We start from the raw sequence: 17347 nt of genomic DNA on the forward strand, positions 1-17347 counted from the left end.
CACCGCCTACCTGTGCCTGCCAAGCCACTCAGCCCAGCCCCCTCCTTCAGGCTGTATCAGAGCAAACCCGGGAGGGGCGGGGAGGGGAGAAAGTGCCCTGCTGAAGCGCAGGCAGGGGGCCGGGGGGCGGGGGTGGGGAAACACTCCGAGGAGAAGAGGGCGGAGCTGAGGGTGCGGAGGGTAGCTGTGGAAAAGTCGGTCCCGGGGTTGTGGGCCCGGGAAGGGGCTGGGTTTCAATGCGGGGAAGAGGCAGGCGCCGGGATCCCCAAGGAGGAGCCGAGGGCTTCACCACGGGTTCAGGTGGGAGGCCCGGGCGCATCGGCTGCGGGGAGAGATGAGGGCTGGGCCCACAGGAGAGAAAAGGCAGAGGAAGGGTGCCGAGGGGAGGAGCTGGGCTCCAACGAGCCGACGGCGGCAGGGGCCGACACGCGCACGGGGGGAGACAAGCAGGGACTGTAGAGAGCGCAGGGCTGCGGCGCGGGGAGCAGGGGAGCTGGAGCTGCAGGGGCGGGGGTCACGGGGGGGTGGAGCTTAACGCGGGCAGAGGGGCAGGGGCTGCACGCTCGTGGGGGATGGGCCGGCGCGGCGGGAGGCGAAGAAGGCCGGGGTTTCAGTGGGAGGCGCAGAGGCGGGGGCCGGCAGCGGGGCGCACCTGAAGTCCTTGTCGCTGGACGTCATCTTCTCCAGGAGGCTGGAGATGTGGAAGGCGGCGGTGCTCATGGTGGCTGCGCGCCGCGGGGCTGGCCGGCGGGAGCGAATATGGCGGCGCGGGCGCCCCCTCCCCCGCCTTGCGGCGCGGGCTGCGCTCACCGGACAGAAATAGCAGCCCCCGCCCCGCCCGGGTGGTGCCTCGCTCGCGCCTCGGCCGAGGCCGCCGCGGGAGGCGGAAGGGGGCCTGCGAGAGGCTCTGCGGTCTCGGCCCGGGCACCAGCCACTGCTCCGTGCGTGGCCCGGCACCGACTTGCACACCCCCCAGAGACGGGGAGCTCACTACCTTTCGGCGGTAACCGCCTCCCTGTGATTCCTGTGGGTCCCGAGCATGATTGCGTGGCACGCGCATGGGATCGGAGAGTCTCAGCTTCGAATCCCAATTCTGCTGGTTCCGGGGCTATGTAGCCTGGGCCAAGTTACTTTACCTCTCTGAACCTCAGCGTTTTCATTTGTAGGCATTCAAGAAGCAGGAGCTGCTACTCTAGGTCAAGCCAACCAAAGCCCTTCTACCCCCCAGCCCACTCCTCAGGCTGGCCTGCCTCAGAGTCAGGCCGGATCTGAAGAGTGTACCCAGTCACCAGGCCCCCTGCCTGCCATCTCTGCCCCTCAGACCACAGGGTCAGTTTCTTCATTTTGCAGAGATGCAGCTGAGTCCCAGAGAGGCAGAGACTTCCTAAGGGTCGAACAGCTGGTGGATCCGAGATGGAGTCAGGACTGACCCTGGATCTCTCAGTGCCTTGGGCAACAATCCTTACAGGAAGCTCCCCACACTTCTTAAGTTAGGTACACGCTCAGCCTTGGAGAATGTGTAAGAGTACAGGAGAGCCCTGTGCCTCTCTAAATAGCCAGGAGGCTGCTGGCTCTTAAGAAAGGGAGTAGCATGTGCTTTGGAGCAAAACAGTCCTGGGTTCAAATCCCTGCTAGGCTGCTTGTGTTATTAACCTAAGGTCCTGTGTGACCTTAGGTTAATAACACAACCTCTCTGGCCTATGTTTTTCTCACCCATAAGATGAAGATTTAAAATATCTTTATAGCACACTTACTGCGTAGCTGGGTTCTAGAGCAGTGCCGTCCAACAGAACGTTCTTCAGTGTTGGAAATTTTCTTTGCACTATCCAGTATGGTAGCTACTAGTCACAAGTGGCTACTGAGCACTTGAAATATGACTAGTGTACCTGAGGAACTGAATTCTTAGTTCTATTTACTTTTAATTTATTTAAATTTAAATAGCTACCTATGGCTGGTGGCTACCATAGTGGACAGTGCAGTTCTTGATAGTAGGAACACAGCCCCTGACCTTTGGAGATTTATGTTCTAGTAGAGGATATGAGCATTAAGGAAGTAAGTGATTACATAAAGAAAACAAGAAAATCTCTACAGAAACATAAAAGGGGGTGAGGGAATAGAGAATGCTGGCATATAGAGGAGCAACTTTAACTAAGGTGGTCAGAGAAGGCCTTTTTGAGGAAGAGACGTTTGGGTTAAGACCTGAACAGATGAAAAGGAGACAGCTGGGAAAAGATTTGAGGGAAGAGCTTTTCAGACAGAGGGAACAGCAAGGGCAATGGTCCTGACGTGGGAACAAGACTGATGTATTTAGGAAAAGGCGATGGCTGGAATGTGATCAGTCCCCTACTGGAAGAGGAGAGGTCAGAGAGATGGGCAGGGGCCAGATCATTCTCAGCGTTTCAGGCCAGGGTGAGAAGTTAGATTTCATGTCAGAGCACTAGAGAGTCACAGGAAGGCATTAAGCAAGGAGATGATGTGATTGGTTTATTTTTTAGAGAGCTCCCTCTGGCTGCTGAGCAGTCATGCAGTCAAGAATGATGGTGGTTTGCATTAGGGGAGCGGTGGTGAAGGTGGGAAGAAGTGGACAGATTCTGGATATAGTATAGAAATAGAATACAGCAGCTTCACTGAAGGATTGGATGTGGAAGTGAGGGAGAGGGAGAAATCCAGGTTTTTAGCTGGAGCAGCTGAGAAGATCGTGACGCTTTTTATGAGGATGAGGAAATCAGAGGAAGGAACCCTTTGCAAGGAAGGAGGACTTAAGAGCTTTGTATTGACGTGTTATCTTGGAGATGCCCACAAGATAGCTAAGGGGAAATGTCATATTGACAACTGGATACGCCATTTGCGTGGTGGGGAGAGCATTGGGTCAGAGATAGAGATCAAGGGAAGGTCTTCACACAGAGATGGTGTTTAAAGTGATGGGAGTGTAAAAGGATGGATAACATTAAGTGTTACCGAAGACATGCAACAAATAGAACTCTTATATGGTGCTGGTGGGAGCTTTAATTGATGCACCTACATTGGAAGACTGCTTGGCAATATTTACAAAAGCTAAGCATGTATCTGTCTACCTTGACCTACTCACATAAGCAATCACTCTCAGACATATATCCAAGATATATGAATGCATGTGTATCCAACAAAAGAATGAATATACATATATACATACATATATACCATGGATATAAATGTATTTATAAAATAGAATACTACATATCAATGAAAACCAACAAACTACTCCTATGCAAAATAATGTGAATGAATCTCAGAGGTATTATACTGAATAAAAGAAGCCAGACATAGGAGTGCATACCGTGTGATTCCTTTTGTGTGAAGTTCAAAATCAGGCAGAACTAAGTGATAGAAGTCAGAATAGTACTTACACTGAGGGGTACTGATTGGGAAAGGGCACAAGGTAGCCTTCTTGGGATGCTGTTAATATTCTCTATCTTGATGGGAGTTATAATTACATATATATATTTATATGTGTGTAAATTAATCAAGCTGTATTTTGATATATGTACGTTTGCCTCAGTAAAAAGGAAGGAAACGAAATAAATATATAATTTAATGCATTTGTTTTTCTATTTAACAATATTTTTGTAAAAATTTTACAAGTTAGTAAGTATAATTTTTTCCAGTCAGAAATTACTAAACAGTTTGGTAGTTTCTTATAAAGTATACTTACCATATGACCCAGTGGTTACACTCATAGGTATTTACCCAAAAGAAATGAAAACCTATGTCCATACTAATACTTGTACATGGATTTTCATAGCAGCTTTCTTCATAATTACCAGAAACAGGAAACAACTCAAATATCCTTCAGCTGATGAATGGAGAAACCAACTGCGGCACATCCATATGATGGAATTTTACTTAGCAATTGAAAGGAATGAATTACTGATATATGCAACAAAATGGATAAATCTCAAGAACATTATGCTATATGAAAGGAGCCTGACACAAAAGTCTACATATTATTTGATCCCACTTGTGTGAATGTCCAGAAAAGGCAAAACCATGGGACGCCTGTGTGGCTCAGTCGGTTAAGCGTCTGCCTTCGGCTCAGGTCATGATCTCAGGGTCCTGAGATCGAGTCCCGCGTCGGGCTCCCTGCTCAGTGGGGAGCCTGCTTCTCCCTCTGCCTTCTGCTCCCCCTGTTTGTACTCTCTCTCTGACAAATAAATAAAATCTTAAACAAAACAAAACAAAAAAAAGGCAAAACCATAATGAGAGAAATCAGATCAGTGGTTGCCAGGATCTGGGGGTGGGCAATGAAGATTGAGTGGAAAGGGAACAGTTTGGAGTGATGGAAATGTTTTGAACCTTTATTGTGGTGGTGATTACATGCTCTACTCATGTGCTCTTAAAAAAGATGGATCACGGGGCGCCTGGGTGGCTCAGTCAGTTAAGCATCCGACTTCTGATTTTGTCTCAGGTCATGATCTCGGGGTTATGAGAAGGAGCTCTGCGTCAGGTTCCACGCTGGGCATGAAGTCTGTTTGGGATTCTCTCCCTCTGCCTCTGTCCCTCCCCCTGCTTGCTCTCTCTCTCTCAGAATAAATAAATAAGATCTTAAAAAAAAAAAAAAAAAGGAGGGCAGAGTTACTATGTGTAAATTACTCCTCAATAAAGCTGATTAAGAAGAATTAATGAATTAATATATAAAATCTTGGCGGTGAATGAGATCATTAGAGAGGGGGAGATGAGAGGGGAGAGAGCCCGGGACCATGAACTGAGGAAATCCAACATTCAGAGGTTGGGGAGAGGAGAGGGAGATTCAAAAGGAGTAGGGGTAAGGTAGGAAGAAAAATTGAAGATAGTGATATCCCAGAAACCAAGGAAAGAGGGATTTAGGAGAAGGTGAATGGGCACATAGAGGGCTATCCCCGGCACACATCAAAAGATAACTGTAGGGCGCCTGGGTGGCTCAGTCATTAAGCGTCTGCCTTCGGCTCAGGTCATGGTCCCAGGGTCCTGGGATCGAGCCCCACGTCCAGGTCTCCGCTCAGCGGGAAGCCTGCTTCTCCCTCTCCCACTCCCCCTGCTTCTGTTCCTTCCCTCTCTCTCTCTCTCTCTCTCCCTGTCTGTCAAGTAAATAAATAAAATATTAAAAAAAAAATAACTGTAGGGGCGCCTGGCTGGCTCAGTCGGTTAAGCGGCTGCCTTCGGCTCAGGTCATGATCCCAGGGTCCTGGGATCGAGCCCCGCATCGGGCTCCTTGCTCGGCGGGAAGCCTGCTTCTCCCTCTCCCACTCCCCCTGCTTGTGTTCCTGCTCTCGCTATCTCTCTCTCTGTCAAATAAATAAATAAAATCTTAAAAAAAAAAAAAAATAACTGTAACACCCATTAGGATGGCTATCATTAAAAAAAAGAAAGAAAGAAAAGAACAATTGTTAACAAGGATATAGAGAAATCAGGGCCCTTATGCACTGTGGGTGGGAATGTAAAATGGTGCAGCTGCTGTGGAAAACAGTATGGTAGTTCCTCAGAAAATTGAGAATATAACTACATATGATCCAGTAATTCCACGTCTGGGTATATACCCCAAAGAATTGAAAGCAGGTTCTCAAAGATATATTTGTAGAACTATGTTCATAACAACATTACTCACAATAGCTAAAACATGGAAGCAACCCAAGTGTCCATTGTTGGATGAATGGATAAGTAAAATGTGCTCTGTATATGCAATGAAATACCCTTCAGCCTTAAAAAGAAGGAAATTCTGACACATGCTACAACATAGATGAACCTTGAGGACATGCTAAGTGAAAGCAGCTAGTCACCAGGGTCGTGAGTTCAAGCCCCACATTGGGCATAGAGCTTACTAAAAAAAAATAATAATAAGTAAATAAAAACAACAAAAATTTTAAAAGGCGGGGGGGGGGGTGAGGGGGGGGAGGTGGCGCCCGGTGGTTCAGTCTGTTAAGCATCGGACTCTTGGTTTCAGCTCAGGTCATGACCTCAGGGTTGTGAGATCAGGCTGCAGCAGCTCTGTGCTCAGCAGGGAGTCTGCTGGAGATTCTCTCTCCCTCTGCCCCTCCCCCGAAGTGCTCTTTCTCTCTCTCTCAAATAAATAAATAAAATCTTAAAAAAAAAAAAAAAGAAAGAAGCCAGTCACAGAGAGACAAATACTGTATGATTTCACTAACATGAGGTCTCTGGAGTCATCAAATTCAGACAGAAAGTAGAATGGTGATTGCTTAGGCTGGGGGAGTGGGGGGGTGAGGAGATGCTCAGTGGGGACAGAGTTTCAGTTTTACAGGATGAAGAGTTATGGAGTTAGATGGTGGTGATGGTTGCACATCATGAATGGATTTAATACCACTGAACTATCACTTAAAAGTGGTTAAGATGGTGAATTTTATGTTTATGTGCATTTTACAAGAATATAAGAAAATTGGGGGGGAAATAACTGTTATTATCAGAGATAGGGATGGGAGGAATTAATTTTAGACTTACCAAAAAGTTGCATAGAAAGAAGAAAAAAACAAGGAGCTGAACAGAAATGAATGAAACAGAGAATAAAAAGACAATAGAAAAGATCAATGAAACCAAGAGCCGGTTCTTTGAAAAGCTAAACAAAATTGACAAACTTTTAGCTAGACTAACCAAGAAAAAAAGAGGGAACACTCAAATAAAATCAGAAATGAAAGAGGAGACGTTATATCTGAAACCATAGAAATACAAAGGATCCTAAGAGACTATCAGAACATTTATATGCCAACAAATTGGACAACCTGAAAGAAATGGATAAATTCCTACAAACATACAATCTTCCAAGACTGAATCATGAATAAATAGAAACTCTGAGCAGACCAATTACTAGTAAGGAGATTGAATCTGTAATCAAATACCTCCCCAAAACGAAAGTCCAGGACCAGACACTTCGCTGGTGAATTCTACCATCCATTCAAAGGAGAATTAATACCAATCCTTCTCAGGCACCTGGGTGGCTCAGTTGGTTGAGTGGCTGCCTTTGGCTCAGGTCATGATCTCAGGGTCCTGGGATCAAGCCCTGCATCCGGCTCCCTGCTCAGTGGGGAGCCTGCTTCTCTCACTGCCCTTCCTCCCCCACTCATTCTCATTCTCTCAAATAAATAAATAATCTTAAAAAAAAAAAATACCAGTCCTTCTCAAACTCTTCCAAAAGGTAGAATAGGAGGGAACATTACCAGAAAGTTGCAAAATAGTACGGAATTTCCATATATCCTTCACTCAACTTCTTCCCTTAACGTTAGACCTTATATTATCATGTTACAGTGACCAAAATGAGGAAATTAATATTGGCACAATGCTATTAACCAAACATTATGTGGCTTTCACTAATTTATCTAGTGATGTCCTCTTCCGGTTCCAGAATCCAGTTCAAGTCCCCACATTACATTTACTTGTCATCTCTCTTGAGTGTCCTCCAATCTGTGTTCTTCTTTCTTCCCTTGTTTTTCATGAACTTCACGCTTAGAAGAGAATTGGTCAGTTATTTTATGGAATGTCCCTCAATTTGGGTTTGTCTAAGGTTTTCTCATGTTTAAATTGATGTTACACATTATGGGGGCAGGAATACAACAGAAGTGGTGTTGTGCTCTTTTCAGTGCGTCACCTATCAGGGGCTTCATGATGTCGTTAAGTCTCATGACTGGTGACATTAACCCTGATCACTTGGCTAAGCTGTGATATGCTTAAGCTGGCTTTCTCCACTGTCAAGTTGCTCTGCTTCTCTTTGTGATTAATAAATTTGTAATGTAAATTTGCATTTAAATTTTTATAATTTATAAACTTTTATACATTATACTTAATAAATATTTAGGGGGAGATCATTTGAGACATTCAAGTCTGAGCCTCTAAAATTTCTGACCAAGTGGCTATGAATCATTTCTTATTATGCCACATATACATATACAGTATTTTCAGAAATTGCTAACCCTTACTCCTGTGAGAAATTAATTTACTAACTACAGTTTTTGTATGCAGTTCTCTTTGTCTTTAGCCTTACAGAATCCAGTTCAAATACTATATTCTGGAGTTACTTAGGTTGGCTCTATCTTCCCCACCCCATTCAGTGTTCTTTGAATTTATCTGTAATACACTTAGATGCATTTGTTAGTGTGTATTTTCTAATTTGAGTTCCCCTAATGTCCTGGTTGGTTTTGGTTTTTTGTTTGTTTGTTTTTAAGATTATTTATTTGTTTATTTATTTGAGAGAGAGAGAGAAAAGCAGACTCCCCAGTGAACAGGGAGCCCGACGTGGGACTCGATCCCAGGATCCTGGGATCATGAACTGAGCCCAAGGCAGACGCTTAACCGACTGAGCCACCCAGGCTCCCCTGTCCTGGTTGGTTGTAATTGTGTATTTATTTGGGGAGAGATGTGAACATCACCATTGCTGTAAGAGTCAAAGACAATCAAAAATGTACCCTAAGGGAAGTGTCGCTTCCTTCTCATTCCTACTACCCCATTCCCATTTCTCCCTCTTTTTCACCCGTTTCCTCCCTGTAGGTACTGATCTCTTTGATTTCTGGTTCATCCTTCCTGGATTTCTTTTGCACAAATGAGCAGACACAAGTGTACTTTCCTATAACCTCTTCTTTGTTACAGGACCATAGATACTTTTTTCCCTTTACTTTTTTTCCCTTAACTATCTATATGGAAATCATTCCATAGTGGCTCATAGAGATCTTTCTCATTCATTTTTTAAAAGAGAAAGCAGCATTTATTAAGCACTAGCCTTATTATAGATATATTTCACAAGGTACACTGATATACTTCAGTTCACCCGCACTGTCATGCATGAGGCTGTGTCTTCACCAGGCTTGCTTGCATTCCTGATCCATTTGCCAGCAGCACTGACTTCTATTTGGAGACATCCCCTTCTCCACTTTCAGTCCATGGGTGAAGCAGCACCCATAGCTCTGAAATGGGCCTCATTACCTAGGTTTAAAGGAGCGCATTAAACCATCCCCCTGGCTATAGTAATTGACTCAGGAATGGGCATGTGACCCAACCAGAGCCACTGTATTACAATGAGGCTGTGACTGGGGCTTCTGAGAAATAGACTCACTCTTCTATGGATCTTGAACTAGATTCTTCCCACTGAAGGTGAACCTGGAAGTTCATAGTCCAGAGCTGTTGCTATTTGAGAATGAAGACAACATATGGAGAGGAAATAGACATCTGGTTCAGATGAACTGGAGGTCCAATCAAGTCATTCCTGACTTAACTCTAACCCTGCAAGATCCTATTACATCAGTCATGGAGTTAATTCTATTTTTACTTGAGCCAGAAATGAGTTCTAACTGGCTCACAAACTCACGCAAAAAGCTCAAGTAGAAACAGGGTTTAGAGCAAAACTGTAGGGGATGCCTCAGATCCCAACTGCAGGGAGTTATGCTCTACCTTCTTGAGGGTAGAGTATCTACACATATTATTTTAAATTCTTCTGCACTAGATATTTGTTTATTCTCTCCCATTTATTTATATACTCAATCATTTATTTATATCATTATGGACCTATGGATATTTATTTTATACTTTTGGTTATAATCTGGTACTTCTTTATTTTGTTGCTCAAATTATTTTAGCTTTGGCCATTGGGAGCAGTTTCAGTTGGTTCTTGTGTCCTTTTGACATACCCTGACCACTGTGTGTGTGTGTGTGTGTGTGTGTGTGTGTGTGTGAGAGAGAGAGAGAGAGAGCATTTCCTTATTTTCTGGCACTACAAGGTACTTCAGACTCATCCTGTATATTTCCTCACCCAATCCTAATGTCAGCCATTTCTCTAAGGAGTCCTGATTCCTTTGATTGGAGAACGGTATTACAAACCAACTTCTAGGTGCTGGATGTACTTGTTGCTACTGGGACGTCATTGCTTGTAAGCGCTCTCAGCTGACAGAGCGAGGAGTAGCAAGAACCTACTTTTTTTTTTTTTTTAAAGATTTTATTTATTTATTTGAGAGAGAGAATGAGATAGAGATAGAGAGAGAGCATGAGACGGGGGAGGGTCAGAGGGCAAAGCAGACTCCCCGCCGAGCAGGGAGCCCGATGTGGGACTCGATCCTGGGACTCCAGGATCATGACCTGAGCCGAAGGCAGTCGCCTGACCAACTGAGCCACCCAGGCGCCCCGCAAGAACCTACTTATATCCAAATACCTATACAAATGTCTACATGTAACCATTTGTATCTCGATTAAGCCTCCTTCCTTTAATAACTGTAACCTCCTACTCCAATAATGAGAAACCTGGCTCCCACCATCAGCCACCCACTTACCTAATTGTTCAATTCCAGTATATATGTACAGCAATATCAGAATTGTTAACTTGTATCTCCATGGGAAACGATTTGATCGAGTACAGTACTTTGTATATCTTCTTTTGCCTTTAGTTTTGCAGCTTCCACTTATTTCCAAAGGATTTAGGCCAGCACCCTTCTCCCTGACTCTATTCAGTGAGGTTGTTGCATATGTTTATAATATGGTTAGATTGCTTTGTCACATTCTGCATTCCATCCTTGAATCCCTTGACCCTCCTAAATGGTTTTATAAAATCTGAATATATTAAGATTCATCCTTTGTGCCGTAAAGCTCTGAGTTTTGAGAAACAGTGTCATGTATTCACTATCATATAGAATAATTTCATCATCCTAAAATATCCTGTGCTCCACCTATTTACTCCTCTTCCTTCCCCTGGATTCCTTGGCAGCCACTGATCTTTTTTACAGTTTCTACAGTTTTGCCTTTTCCAGAATGCAATTTAGGTGGAATTATACAGTGTGTAGTCCTTTCAGATTGGCTCTTTTTACTTAACAACAGGCATCGAAGATTCACCTATGTCTTTTTGTGGCTCGATAGCTCATTTCTTTCTTTCTTTTTTTTTTAAGATTTTATTGATTGATTGATTGATTTGAGAGAGAGAAAGAGAGAGAGAGTGCACAGCAGGGGGAGTGGCAGGCAGAGAAGTAGACTCCCTGCTGAGTAGGGAGCCCAATGGCGGGGCTTGATCCCAAGACCCCAGGATCATGACCTGAGCTGAAGGCAGACGCTTAACCAACTGAGCCACCCAGGCACCCCAGCTCATTTCTTTATATTGCTGAATAATATTCCATTGCATGGACATACCATAGTTTGTTCATCCCTTCACCTACCAAAGGACATCTTGGTTGCTTCCAGTTTTTAGCAATTGTAAATAAAGCTGTTATAAACATTCACATGCAGGTTTTTGTGTGGACATGAGTTTTCAAATCAGTTGCATAGATACCTAGGAGTGGGATTGCTGAGTCATATGCTAAGCTATATATAACTTTATAGGAAATTTCCAAAATGTCTTCCAAAGTGCCTGAACCACTTTGCATTCCCACCAACAATAAATGAGACCTTCTGTTGCTCCACATCCTCACTAGTATTTGGTGGTGTTAGCTTTTTGGATTTCGGCCATTCTAATAGGTGCCTTATGGTATCTCGTTGCTCCAATTTGCAATTTCCTAATGACAATGATGATGAGCATTTTTTATATGCTTATTTGCTATCTCTGTATCTTCAGAGAGATGTGTTCTTATTGTTGAGTTTTAAGTCTTAAATTTGTATGTTTTTTGATACAAGTCCTTTACCAGAACTGTGATTTGCAATTATTTACTCCCAGTATGTGGGAGTAATAGTGTCTTTTGCAGAGCACTAGGTTTTACTATTTTTTTTTTAAAGATTTTATTTATTTATTTATTTGATACAGAATGGGCAAGAGAGCACAAGCACAGGGAGTGGCAGAGGGAGAGGGAGAGGGTGAAGGAGAAGCAGGCTCCCCGCTGAGTAGGGAGCCTTATGCAGCGCTCCATCCCAGGACACTGGGATCATGACCCTAGCCAAAGGCAGATGCTTAACCAACTGACCCACCGAGGAGCCCCTTTTAATAAATTAATTTTTTCTTTCATAGATCATGCTTTTGGTGTTATATCTAATAACTCATCACCAAACCCAAGCTCATGTTGATTTTCCCCCAATATTTTCTTTCTAGATGTTTTATACCTCTATGTTTTATATGTAGGTCTATGATTAGTTTTGGGTTATTGTTGTGAAAGGTGTAAGGTCTGTATCTGTGTTTGTGTTTTGCATGTGGGCATACTATTGTTCCGGTGCCATTTGTTGAAAAGACTATCCTTTCTCCATTGGATTGCCTTTGTTCCATTGTTAAAGAACAGTTGACTGTATTTATGCGGGTCTATTTCTGGGCTCTCAATTCTGTTCCATTGCTCTATTTAGCTGTTCTTTTTCACCAATGCCATACTCTCTCTCTCTTTTTTTTTTTTTTAAAGATTTTACCCATTTATTTGACAGAGAGAGACACAGCAAGAGAGGGAACACAAGCAGGGGGAGGGGGAGAGGGAGAGGGAGAAGCAGGCTTCCTGTGGAGCAGGGAGCCCGATGTGGGGCTCGATTCCAGGACCCTGGGATCATGACCTGAGCCAAAGGCAGACGCTTAATGACTGAGCCACCCGGGTGCCCAATACCATACTTTCTCGACTACTATAGCTTTTTTTTTTTTTTTAAGATTTTATTTATTTATTTGACAGAGAAAGACACAGCGAGAGAGGGAACACAAGCAGGGGAAGGGGGAGAGGGAGAAGCAGGCTTCCCGCTGAGCAAGGAACCCAATGCGGGGCTTGATCCCAGGATCCTGGAATCAGAACCTGAGCGGAAGGCAGACGCTTAACGACTGAGCCACCCAGGCGCCCCTCCTTTTGATTCATTCTTAAAGTTTCCATCTCTCTGCTTACCTTACCTACCTGCTCTTACGTGTTGTCTACATTTTCCATTAGAGCCCTTAACAATATTAATCACAGGTATTTTAAATACTCTGTCTGATATTTTCAACATCTGTGTCATATCTGCATCTAGTCCTGAGGCTTGCTTTGTCTCTTTAAGCTGTTTTTTTTCTCATCCTTTAGCACGCATTTTGATTTTTTTGTTGAAAGCCAGGCATGGTGTTTCAGTGAATAGGAACTGAGGTAAATAAGCCTCTAGTGTGAGAATTTATGTTAATCTGGCTAGGAGTTGGGCTTGCTTAGTATTTTCTGTAGCTAGAGCTGCTAGAGTCTTCAAATTCTAGCGTCTTTGTTTTCATTTTCCCTATTGACTTTGGGGTTCCCTAGATTCTCCTCCTCAGAGAGAATCTGCATCTTGCAGCTCTTTCAACCATAATCTACTGTTATTATTCTGCAGTCCTATTGTGGTGTGGTAAGCGGTGGAAGAGGAGAAATGGCTAATAATCTTATGATTAAATCTCAGTGTTTCAATGCATCTGTGTCCCTGGGTTGTGAGTCTTGTGCATGTTTCTTAGCTTTTTTCCTCCACTTTAGGTGACACAGAACGGCTAGTGGGATCTGGAGTGGGAGAAATGTCTTTCCCCTAGATGGGATAAGGTTTGGTAAAGACTTTTTCTCTGGAGAGTAGGGCTTTGTTATGCAGAATACTCTGGGTGTATTTCACAGGGGTTACTCTTTGCCTCCCCTGTCAGAACCAGAAGGAGATCTCTCTTGGCCCTGTACTCTAAGAATTTAGTGAGATCTCCAGAGGTAAAACTCACAAAAATATGGGGTACCCCTTAAGACCATGGCCCCCAGGAATTTCTCACTCTCATGCTAGTCCATACTCAGCCTTTGGCAATTTTTAAAAATTACCATCTAAGGATTCCTATCAGTTTAGGACTCCAGTCGCTTTTGCTCTAGGTAAGCAGATCTCAGCTGTGACTTTTGTTATTCTTCTGTATAGTAAGAGATATGGATCTAATTTTATGTTTTTCCAAATGGCGACCCAATTGCCCTAGCATCATTTATTGAAAAGTCCACAAATATAAAGGAGTAGTACAAGGTAGTTCTTTTTTGATGCTGTAAAGCTCTGTATCTTGATTATGGTGATAGTTACATGAATCTATACATGAGCTAAAATGCATAGAAACTCTGCACACAACTGAACGCATGTTAAAAATTATGAAAGCAGAATAAGGTGCGTAGTCTCGTTAATGGTATCGTTCCAATGTCAATTTCCTGGCTTTGCTATTGTACTATAGTTATGTAAGATGTCACCATTGGGATAACCTGGGTGAAAGGCATGTGGGATTCTGTATTATTTTTTCTGTTTCCTGTTTCCTGTGAGTCTATAATTTGTATCAAAATAAAGTTTTTAAAAATCCATCTCTGCTATAGTGCATTGAGAGGCCTAGATTGAATTTCTTAAAATCCAATTTGTTCAAGTGGCAAAACTAGTCCATTTATGTTCATTATGATTACTGATATGGTTGGTTTACTTTTATTCTCACTTATATTTTGTTTTGTGCAATTTACCCTACCTTTTCTTTGCTATTTCCTGCATTGGGTTAATCGAATTTTCTTTGTCCGTCCCTCTTTCCTTTTAATGGAAGTTGTACATTCTATTTTATTAGCTTAGGGATTATCTTTAACATTTAAACAGACAAACTTGATTTACTAAAAATCAAATTTAATTTATAAGTTAATTAATACTTCTACTCATCTCCTGAATAATACAAGTACCTTATAATACCTTAACTCTAATGTCTCCAGGCTGTTGTGTATTATTGTTTATTATAAATTTGAATTCTACCTGTGTTTATATATATCTCAAGTTATGTTTTATTTCAGAGAGCACTTACTTAGATTTACCCATGTTTACTAATTTTTTTACTAACAATTCCTTCTTTGGGGCACCTGGGTGGCTCAGTCGTTAAGCGTCTGCCTTCGGCCCAGGTCATGATCCCAGGGTCCTGGGATCGAGCCCCGCATCGAGCCCCGCATCGGGCTCCCTGCTTGGCGGGAAGCCTGCTTCTCCCTCTCCCACTCCCCCTGCTGGTGTTCCTTCTCTAGCTGTCTCTCTCTGTGTCAAATAAATAAATAAATCTTTAAAAAAAAAAAACCAATTCCTTCTTTGATTCTTTCCTTCCTTCTGTGTTCAATTTCTTTTTTCTTGATCTAGGAAACCATGAAAGTTTTTTTCAGCAAAAATCTAGGAATGATAAATGTACTCACTCTGCAATGTCTTTATTAAGACTTTGCTCTTAAATATTTAGGTGGATTTTGAATTCTAAGTTGATAGTTATTTTCTTTCAGCACTTTGAATATATGATCCATTATTTTCTGGTTTATATTGTCGCTATTTACATATCTGCTCTCATTATAACTAACCTTCCTGGTGTTGTCTCATGGTCAAATATTGCTACTCGGACTCCTGCCATCACCTCTACATTCCAGTTGGAGTAGATACTTTCACTTACAATCTATTGGCCACACATAGGTATTAGAGCACTGGAAAATGTAGTCTTCATTCTGGTAGCCATGTGCCAACTATTTTTCTAGAATGGGGGTCGGAACTGGTTCATTCCTGGACTTTCCACCAGTAGGTACCCCATAGGTATCTGAAGATGGGTTTTGTCAACAAATCTTCCTCTTCACTCATACCAGTCCATGGTCAGGGCTTAAAGTGTTGCCTGAGGAGAAGGCCCAGGCAGCAGAACCAGCCCCTTTACCCCAGACACAGCCCTCTGCCCCACGGGTTATTTCACTTGGTCCTGTGGGGAGGCCAGGCTGCTCCCCCTAGGTTCCACTTCTGTCTGGATCTCAGCAGGGCTCCCTGTCCATCTCCTGGCACTCCATGTTACGAGATCCCAGCCCACTTCAGAGGGGCTTGGATGAATTCTTTAACCTACTGCAGAACTAAAAAGAAACACTTATTGAGCACTCTCAGACACTTTCTCCTGTGGGTAGGTGACTTCTCCATTTGCCCTCTGAAGAAAATGAGGCTCAGAGAGGTTAAGCAATTTGACTAAATTAGTCAGACAACTAGAGCCAAAACTCAAATTGAGGTCTCCCAGCTCTCAGCTCTGCACTATTTATGACGAAACTTCTTTACGAGATGGAGAAAGATGTTTGTGGCCTGAAGCAAACAAGGTTGAAGTCTTGTTCCATCACATAACTGGGGAGTGAGTGAGGCAGGCAGGTTGCTGGGAAAGGGTGGCAGACCCCCAGCTGTAGGGGGAATCCAAGGATGAAGTGAGTTTTCCTTCAAGCATTTACCAAGGAGTCAGACCATGTGCAAGGCATAGGAGGATATAAAGGCAAGCTGATTATAAAGATGCAACTTAGAACAACTTACTCAGGGGGAAGACAGAGCTAAGTTTGAGTACCCTCTAGCTGTGTGAGCTTGAGCAAGTGACACAATCTCTCTGAGCCTCAGTTTCTACCTCTATAAAATGGAAATAATAGCACCCACCTCAGGAGGTAAAGCTTTTGGCAGAATAGCTGGCACATGGCAAGCCTTCAGTGAATGGTAGCTGTTAGTTTTTGCTGTTTTATTATCGTGACACCTAGCAGGGGAGACATATGCCACCAATGTGCGATAGCTGAGGAAAGATTATGGGAACATAGAGGAGAGAGGTGGGACGTCTGAGTCAGGCCTTGAGGAGCAGGTACGTCCTCCAGGCAGAGCACTGGGCTGCCATTCCAGACACACAAGTTTGCATCTGTGCAACCTCAGGCTTCATCACTGGGTGTCCTGGGCCTGCCCCTCATGCCCACAGGACAGGTGTGTCGTGTGACATCTGGGCTTGAGCTCAGTCTGGACAGCACTTGAGGGGAGTCACCTCCCAGAGTTCTTAGGAGAATTCCTGGGCTAAAGGCACTGCTAAAGGCCAGCAGAGATGAGCTATTTCCAAACTCTTGGTCTTGGACCTCAAGATGCTCTCAAAAGCTTCCTTTTTAAAAAAATCTTCCTCCCGGGGCTCCTGGGTGGCTCAGTTGGTTGAGCATCTGCCTTCAGCTCAGGTCATGATCTCGAGGTCCTGGGATTGAGCCCGGGGGGCTCCCTACTCAGTGGGAAGCCTGCTTCTCCCTCTCCCTCTGCCCCTCGTGTTCTCGCTCTTGCTCACTCTCTCAAATAAATAAAATCTTTATTTTATTTTTTAAAAGAATTTTTATTTATTTATTTGACAGAGAGAGAGAGAGAGCACAACCAGGCAGAGTAGCAGGCAGAGGGAGAGGGAGAAGCAGACCCCCACTGAGCAGGGAGCCAGTTGTGGGGCTCCATCCCAGGACCCTGGGATCATGATCTGAGCCGAAGGCAGACGCTTAACGACTGAGCCACCCAGGCGCCCCAAATAAAATCTTTAAAAAAAAAACTTCTCCCTTCTTCCCTCCCTCCATCTCTTCTTTCTCTTTTCTTTCCTTTTCTCCCTTCTTCCCATCCTTTCTCCCTTCCCTCCTCTCCTTTCCATTTTTTCTTTCTGTCATAGAGGTTAACTCACCTCCCCACTTACAGAGATTGTTGAACCCCTCCTAGAGAACAC

At 43.7% G+C, this 17347-nt stretch overlaps 1 protein-coding gene across 1 annotated transcript in view; it reads left to right on the forward strand.

The window, feature by feature from the left end:
* Positions 1 to 209: 209 nt before the first annotated feature.
* The window catches only part of TMEM40 (transmembrane protein 40), a 54971-nt gene continuing 37833 nt past the window's right edge, over positions 210 to 17347 (forward strand). Inside the window, exon 1 of the mRNA XM_078074888.1 lies at positions 210 to 300. Coding sequence (XP_077931014.1) covers positions 237 to 300 — 64 coding nt within the window. The 5' untranslated portion in view covers positions 210 to 236. The remainder of the gene's footprint in view (positions 301 to 17347) is intronic.

This window comes from Halichoerus grypus, chromosome 1 (assembly GCF_964656455.1).
Source record: "Halichoerus grypus chromosome 1, mHalGry1.hap1.1, whole genome shotgun sequence".
NCBI classification, from domain to species: Eukaryota; Metazoa; Chordata; class Mammalia; order Carnivora; family Phocidae; genus Halichoerus; species Halichoerus grypus.